Below are 8,562 nucleotides of genomic sequence, written 5' to 3' on the forward strand. Positions count from 1 at the left end.
CCCACCAAAAGTGTAAGAGTGTTCTCTTTTCTCCACATCCTTACTATCATTTCTTTTTCCTGTGTTGTTGATTTTAGCCATTCTCTCTGGGATGAAATGATAACTCAGTGTAGAATTTATTTGTATTTCCCTGATAAGTAATCGAGTATCTTTTCATGTTTCTTTTAGTCAGCCTGGTAGGGATTTTTCTTTTTTAACTTTTGGTATTTTTTTCTTAATTATTTATATTAACATATGATTCATTATTTGTGCCAGGGGTACAGATCTGTGAATCGCCAGGCTTACACATTTCACACCACTCACCATATGACACACCCTCGTGATGTCCACAACACAGCCATCCTCTTCATAACCCCCACCCCCCAGCAACCCTCAGTTCTGGAAGGGAATTTAAAGTAAGGATCAAGAAATACTCAATGGACTTGAAAAAAAGATTGGATGACAAAGATATAAAAAGGAAACAATCAGAATGATTAGCACAATAAATTAAATAAAATGCATTATATAGAAGAATCAGCAGGCTAGAGAAAGAAATAAATCAGCAAACTGGAAGGCAGAGACATGGAAGGTAATCAGGATGAACAGGTGAGAAAAAAAATGCAAACATAATAGCTTCGCGAACACAGAAACACCATTAAGGATAATAAAATTCACATTATTGGTATCACTGAAGGAGAAGAGAAAGAAAAGGGGGTAGACAATTTATATGAAGAAATAATAGTTGAATATTTCCTGAATCTGAAGAATGAAACAGAAATACAGATCCAAGCATCAAAAGGATCTCCCAAGAGAATCAACCTAAAGGGATCTACACTAAAACAAATATGAATTAAAATGGCAAAATTTGAAAAGAAGGAATATTTGTATCCCATTGTTCATAGCAGCAATGGCCATAGTTGCCAAACTGTGAAAAGAACCAAGATGCCCTTTAACAGATGAATGGATAAGAAGATGTGGTCCATACATACAATGAAGTATTATGCCTCCATCAGAAAGGGTGAATACCCAAGTTTTGTGTTAACATCGATGGGACTGGAAGAGATTATGCTGAGTGAAATAAGTCAAGCAGAGAGAGTCAATTATCATATGGTTTCACTAATGTGTGGAGCATAAGAAATAACATAGAGGACATGGGGAGATTGAGGGCAGAAAACAGTTGGGGGAAATTGGAGGGAGAGATGAACCATGAGAAACCATGGACTCTGAAAAACAATCTGAGGGTTTGGGAGGGGTTGAGAAGTTGATTGAGTTGGTGGTGGGTATTATGGAGGCCATGTATTGCATGGAGCACTGGGTGGGGTGCATAATCAATTAATTCTGGAACACTGAAACAAAATTTAAAAAATAAATAAAAATTTAAAAAATGGCAAAATATAACAATAGAGATAATTTTGGAAGCAGCAGAAGAAAACAGTTATTTACAAAAGAAACCCTATTATAGCATCCATGAATTTTTCAGCAGAAACCTTGGAGGCCAGAGGAGACAAGATGGCAGAGAAGTAGGAGGAGGTGCTGTTTCAACCTGTCCCCTAAAGGGAGCTGATTACTTACCAAAGAACTCTGATCACCCATGAAATCAGCCTGATATTAGAATTATACACTTCTGGATCTTTACCAGGGCAGAAGACACCAGTGGGCAGGTAAAGCAGAGTATTTCAGACTGCTATTGGAAGATAAACAAAAGGGGGAGGGAGCCATCAGAAGTGACCCATTGGAAAGTGATATCTCAATACAAGAGTGCCCTGTGATTGGGGACCAGCATTAACTTGGAGTCTGGTTGAAAGCACTCAAAAGGAGCAAAGGATCATAGGGGGAAGCTGGGGGAATGGTGGTTAGGGGCAGGGGCTTAAGCCCACCAACCCAGGAGAGTCACTGCTGGCTCTGAGCCAGAGACAGTGCAGCAAAGAAGCCAGGTCATGCTCCATGAGCCCCTGGCAAACCTAAGAGTGTCTGGGTGGCACCGCCCATGAGGATGAGGGAGCCTCACCAGCCAGCAGAACCACAACCTTTTGCACTCTCCATGCACATAAGTGGGAGCTGAGCAACCAGTCTGAGTTGCACCCTATACCCTCCCCTAAGAGAGGTGTGTGCAGGCGCCAGCCAGCTGGCACTCTCTTGGACCTGGGGAGTCTGAGAACTCTCAGCCTAGGCCTGAGTAAAAATTTCAGTGTGCTATCTCTGCTTAGGATCTCTCTGGCCCTCTGGACCTGCCAACAGACAGCCCGAGGCTAGTACTTTAGTACTTCTCATGGTTTTGGGTACAAAGGGGAGTTCCTGTGACACCAGAGACTATGACTAGGAATGTGCTCTGCCAGCAGCAGAGTGGGGGAATTTCTGTGCTCTGGAGCACCCAGAGGGGAAGAAACTGAGGCTGCTCTCTGAGAGGGAGGTCTGGCTACAGTTTGCTTTCCTCTAAACCTCCAAAAGCCGCCAAAAGCCACCAAGGGGAGAGAAAACAAATGAATAAACAAACAAGCAAAACTCCAGAGAGCAAAAGCCTGAAAAACCGGTTTTCTCAGAACCCACCCCTTTGATGGGGACAGGAGGGCTTAACTCAAGGAACACTTCCTGAAAACATGCAGGGCAAAGCCCTCCCCCAGAAATCCAGCCAAAAAAAAAAAAAAGACAAGAGGACAAGCACCACTATTTCATAGATACAACTTTTATTTTTAATTCATTCCCACAATTCTGGTTCATTTTTTAATATATAAATTTGCAACCTATTTACCATCACAGTGAGATGTCCAGTACATCAAATTCCATAATAACCTTTTAACCTAAACTTTTTGAAACATATACCTGTGTTTTTCTTTTGCTTTTCTATTTTTTTAATTTATATTTTCTCTTTATTTTTATATTCATATAGAGATAAGCTTCAAGGTAATCCCCTTTCCCCAATCAGTGCTAACCCTATAGGTAAACCAGTTTTAATCCCCCTTTATCTCAGGAAAGTTGAGTCTTTTAACAAAGATATCAAGATACATCCAGGAAGATTCAAAATAAACTTCATCGCCCACGCTGAGAATTTATTATCACTCTCCCACCTTTTTCTTCTCTCAGTGTTTCTGTGTGTTTGTTTTTGTTCTGGGAGTATATAAATCTTTTACTTGGGGTTCTTTTTGATGAGGTTCTTTTTATTTATTTAATTTATTTATTTTTCTATTTCCATCTACTTTTGTCCATCTTTTTGTTTGTCTGTTTTTGTTTGTATACTGCATAAATCTTACCTTGGGGCCCATTTGGGCTGGGCCTTCTCTTTTATTTTATCTTTCTTTTTTTTCCTGTCTCTCTCTCTTTTTTTTCTTCTTCTTTGTTCTTTCTTTTTGGTGAGGACTCTTGATTGCTCAGAAGCGTTCCTGGGTGCACCTTGCCAGTACCATGGTCAATACATTCAGCTACGCATTTGTTCAGCCATATCTCACCAAAATGACTAGGAAGAGGAATGCCCAACAGAATAAAAGTTTAGAGACAAGGCCCTTTCCATCAGAGCTATTGGATATGTGTATAGACAGTATGTTGGAAAGGGAATTCAGGCTAACAATTATCCAGGCAATAGCTAGGTTGGGAAAAGCCATGGTACTGGCACAAAAGTAGAAACATAGACCAGTGGAACAGAGTATAGAACCCAGATATGGACCCTCAACTCTATGGTCAAATAATATTCAACAAATAGGAAAAAATATCCAGTGGAAAAAAGAGAGTCTTTTCCATAAATGGTGCTGGGAAAATTGGACAGCTGTGTGTAGAAGAATGAAACTCGACCATTCTCTCACACCATACAAGAAGATAAACTTGAAATGGATGAAAGATCTCAATGTGAGGCAGGAATCTATCAAAATCCTAGAGGAGAGAATGTGCAGTAACATTTTCAACAACAGCCGTAGCAACTTCTTTCACAACATGTCTCCAAAGGTAAAAGAAACAAAAGTGAAAAATGAACTTTTGGGAAATCATCAAGATCAAAAGCTTCTGTACAGCAATGGAAGCAGTCAAAAAAAAAAAAAAAAATGAAGAGGCAATGCACAGAATGGGAAAAGATATTCACAAGTGACACTACAGAAAAAGGGATGATGTTCAAGTTCTATAAAGAACTCCTCAAACTCAACACTCACAAAACAAATAATTGTGTCAAAAAATGGGCAGAAGACATGAACAGACACTTCTCCAAAGAAGACATACAAATGCTAACAGACATATGAAAAAATGTTCATCATATCTAGTCATCAGGGAGATTAAAATCAAAACCACATTGAGATACCACCTTACACCAGTTAGAGTGACCAAAATTAGCAAGACAGTAAACAACAAGTGTTGGAGAGGATGTGGAGAAAGGGGAGCCCTCTTACACTGTTGGTGGGAATGCAAGTTGGTGCAGCCTCTTTGGAGAACAGTGTGGAGATTCCTTAAGAAATTAAAAATAGAGCTATCTTATCACTCTGCAATTGCACTACTGGGTATTTACCCCATAGATAAAGATGTAATGAAAAGAAGGGTCATCTGTATCCCAGTGTTCATAGCAGAAATGGCCACAGTTACCAAACTGTGGAAAGAGTCAATATGCCCTTCACAGATGAATGGATAAGGAAGATATTGCAATGGGATATTACTCAGCTATCAGAAAGGATGAATACCCAACTTTTGTATCAACATGGATGGGACTGTGTTGTTGAATAAACATATGAATAACTGAATTATGTACTCTGCTCTACATTACATCTACTTACATAGATCCTTTTAATATTGTGTGTTGAAATAGATTATATCTCCTTTTCATTGTGTTTCAGATATTAAGGAGGATATTACAATATATTTGTTATGACATGCAAGCACTGAGTAGACGGGGTAAGATATATTACTTTAGAAGCTAAATAATGTTGATAATAACACAATTTTTCCAGCTTACAGATTGGAAATGGATCCAATTTCAAAAATGTGGAGCATTGGGTGTTGTAAGCAGACAATGAATTTTGGAACACTACATCAAAAAGTATGAGGTACTGTATAGTGAATAACATAAAATTTTTAAAAATATATAACTTTAAGCTATTCTGAAACAAGCAGGATTAAAGATATTTATCATCAATTTATCAATTTCATAAATATTTCTGGGAGCTTACATATTTCAAAACAGTATCCCAAACAAAGTGATCTGTGTTGTTCAGTATCAATCAATAAGAGGTTCCCAAAATGACTATTTCCTGTACAAATATCCATTATAACAACAGTCTTCTCATGGCCCCAATAACCTCTTTATTCCTTAGGCTGTAGATAAATGGGTTCAGAAGGGGTGTGATGATGGTGTAAAACACTGCCACTGCCTTATCCTGTCCTTGGGAATGCAAGGAGTGTGGCCTTGTATAGGTGGATAGAGCAGTCACATAGAATAAGCTTGCCACTATCAAGTGAGAGGAGCAAGTAGAGATAGCTTTTGTCTGTCCTTTGCCTGAGATCATCTGGAACACCACAGTAAGGACACGGGCATAGGAAACTAGAATAGCCATGAATGGTAGCAGCAGAATAATAAGCCCACTCAGGAGGACTGTATGCTCATACTGGGATGTGTCCTGACATACCAGTTGTAATAGAGATGGAAGTTCACAGAAAAAATGGTTGATGAGCCGTGATCTACAAAATGGAAGATGAAATACATACAATGTATGTACTAAAGCATTGATAGAACAGCTGGTCCATGCACATGTAACCATGAACCAACAGATCTTCTTGCTCATGAGTATGGGATAGTGTAAAGGGTGACAGATGGCTACATATCGGTCATAAGACATGAAACCAAGAAGAAGGGCTTCAGTCCCACCAAGGACTATGAACACAAATGTTTGAATCACACAGCCTAAAAAAGTAATGGTCTTACTATTTGACAGAAAGTTAGTGGTCATCTTGGGCACTGTGGTGGAAATGTTCATTATATCCATGAAGGAGAGTTGACTGAGTAGAAAGTACATTGGAGTGTGGAGTCTGGTGTCCAGTTGAATGAGAAGAATCAGTATGATATTCCCTATCAGAGCCACTGCAAAAAGAATTACAATGGCAACAAAGAGGAAAACATCCTTTTGACCAAACTGGAAAATACCAGAGAGTATAAAATCCATTTTGATGCTTTGATTTCCTGTCTTCATAGTTTAATTTCAAATATCACAGCACATATTATCTGAATATTCCATGAAAAATCAATGACCACACTTCAAGAGAAAAGAAAATGATGACTATTAAGTGCCTTGAATTGGCTCCACACCATTTCCCTAGCCAAGTAAAATATACAGACTTAATACTGCTTTCATTTTCTTTGCAAAATGAGTGGAAAACAATTTATCATATTCCAGTAACTTTCAGAGAATAAACACTGGATAATCAGAACTTAACCAATCTCTTTACACATAAGACAACTGTTAGAGAATGTATGTGTATTCAATTTCCATCATCTCTATATTTATTTATCATCAAATGTATTACTCACACTCAATTACCCAATGAATTTGTGGCAGTATTAAAAGCACCCTAAATTTCTGTACAGTTTGAAAAATACATGTTTTATCCTCTTTTTTCCCTTTAAAAATGGAATTCTGAGGTTTTTAAAGCATATACAAAGTTATCTAATCATTTTTCCTCACTTCTGATTCTAAAAGGTAGTACTCTAGTATTACAAACATTGAATGGGACACCTGGGTAGCTCAGTCAGTTAAACAGCTGCCTTTGGCTCAGGTCATGATCCCAGGGTCCTGGGATGGAGTCCACATTGGACTCATTGTTCTGTGGGGAGCCTGTTTCTCCCTGTATCTGTTGCTCCCCCTTCTTGTGCTCTCTCTGCATTTCTGTCTCTGACAAAGAAATAAAAGCTTTAAAAAAATTTAAAAAAAATCAAATGTTATAAAATATTTTCATAAAGTTCAGGAAATTAATTTTAGGCTATGCCACATTAATGTATTATAAATAAAAAATCACTTGATATATGAGGAAGAAGTATGAAAGTTCATGTTAAGGTGAGAAGCACCTAAAAGATATGCATCTTCTTTCCCCCCAAAAGAAATTCTCTAATTTCTAGAGACATAGACACCTCCTCCAACATCCAAAATCATTTCTAGTTATAGAAGAAATTCTAAATGTGAGTTCCATTCACATTAATATAAAATAAATATGACTAGTAAGGACTGACAACTTTTATGATATGTTCACCAATGTAATTTAAAAATTACGACTCCCAATCTTAAAACAACTCTAATTTTCATGTAGCTCTGGTGCACTAAGTAATGTCTTGGAATTTCGAGTTGAAGGAAAATAAATTAAAATAACATCATCTTAAAGTTTGTTTTAAAGTCAAACTGGTTTATCAGAGAAAAGAAGCATTATTAAAGTTTATATTTACCATGCTTGATTTCAGGACATGTTATGTTATTAGATCCACAAACTGAAAGTCAACAATTTCTACCTAAAAAATTATTATAAAATAAGCAATTATATATAGTTATTTTCATCATAATAAGACTTCATTATTCTTATAGTCCACACACATGTTTGCACTATTTCTTTCCACATTTCCCTTGAATTACACCAAAATTTTTGGTGTAAATTTTATTTAAGGTAAAGGTATTAGGCAACTGATGTCAGGAGATAGAAATTAAAGAAATGGAAGTCATACATACAGAAAATGTGTCAGGTCCTTCATATTTTCAGTCAATAATAAGGTAAATAAATATAAAATGAAATTATTAATAATAATCAGGACTTGTATGGAATAATATGACTTAGAATATATTTCCCTTTAATGAAACTGCATAGAATTCTCACCATGTATTTTTTTTTTAGTTTCCTGAAATATTTTATCTGTTTTAAATATTTTCATTATTTAAAAAAATATTGTTGGATATAAATTTGTCCTTTACAGTATCCAAAACATTATGGCTTAGCAAAGAAAGAAACAAAGATGTTCAGTAGTCCCATCAAGAATACAAGGATGCTCTAGCGTCATGGTGTTTTGCACATGGCTACCAAACTCTGGTCGTATCTCCCTGTGACAAGTTGGTCTTCATCCCCTTTGTCCTTTAAAGCTGGGATGATTCATATTCAATATAAGACCAAACAAATCTCAAATACTTAACTCTATATTATTTTCACGTAAGTCACTTAAATGATATGTTGATAACATAGTCAACTATGTTGATTGAGAATATGCACATGTCAGATGCATAATAAAATTCACACTACATAATGATCAAATGAAATGCATTTTTAAAAATAGTATGTCTAAGACTAACTGCATATTTTCCTTTTCAATATAAGTTGTAGGAAACTCATCAAGGCATTGTAATTTCTTTTCATGTCCTTCAGAGGACTGATTGTTACTGATAGATACTTACTTACTATAAATATTCCTTTCCCTCCACTAAACCAAGTCTTAGAGACTAAAAATGATGATGATATTTCCTTGAAACACTGTATCTTTTTCAAGATGAGTAGACACAGAAATTTTCTTTAATTTTATAAAATTATTAATGTAAAAGGCATTTCCTTTGAGGCATATAGCCTCTTATATTGAGCTGTGTTTCATTC

General features: G+C 36.5%; 1 protein-coding gene across 1 annotated transcript; it reads right to left on the reverse strand.

Annotated features, from left to right (window-relative positions):
• Nucleotides 1–5,213: 5,213 nt before the first annotated feature.
• On the reverse strand, nt 5,214–6,134 carry LOC132027679 (olfactory receptor 2AK2-like). The gene has a single exon (XM_059416437.1). It carries the CDS (start codon nt 6,132–6,134, stop codon nt 5,214–5,216), a length of 921 nt encoding a protein of 306 aa, XP_059272420.1.
• Between the last annotated feature and the right edge of the window lie 2,428 nt (nt 6,135–8,562).

The sequence above is a fragment of the Mustela nigripes genome, chromosome 12, assembly GCF_022355385.1.
Source record: "Mustela nigripes isolate SB6536 chromosome 12, MUSNIG.SB6536, whole genome shotgun sequence".
NCBI lineage: Eukaryota > Metazoa > Chordata > Mammalia > Carnivora > Mustelidae > Mustela > Mustela nigripes.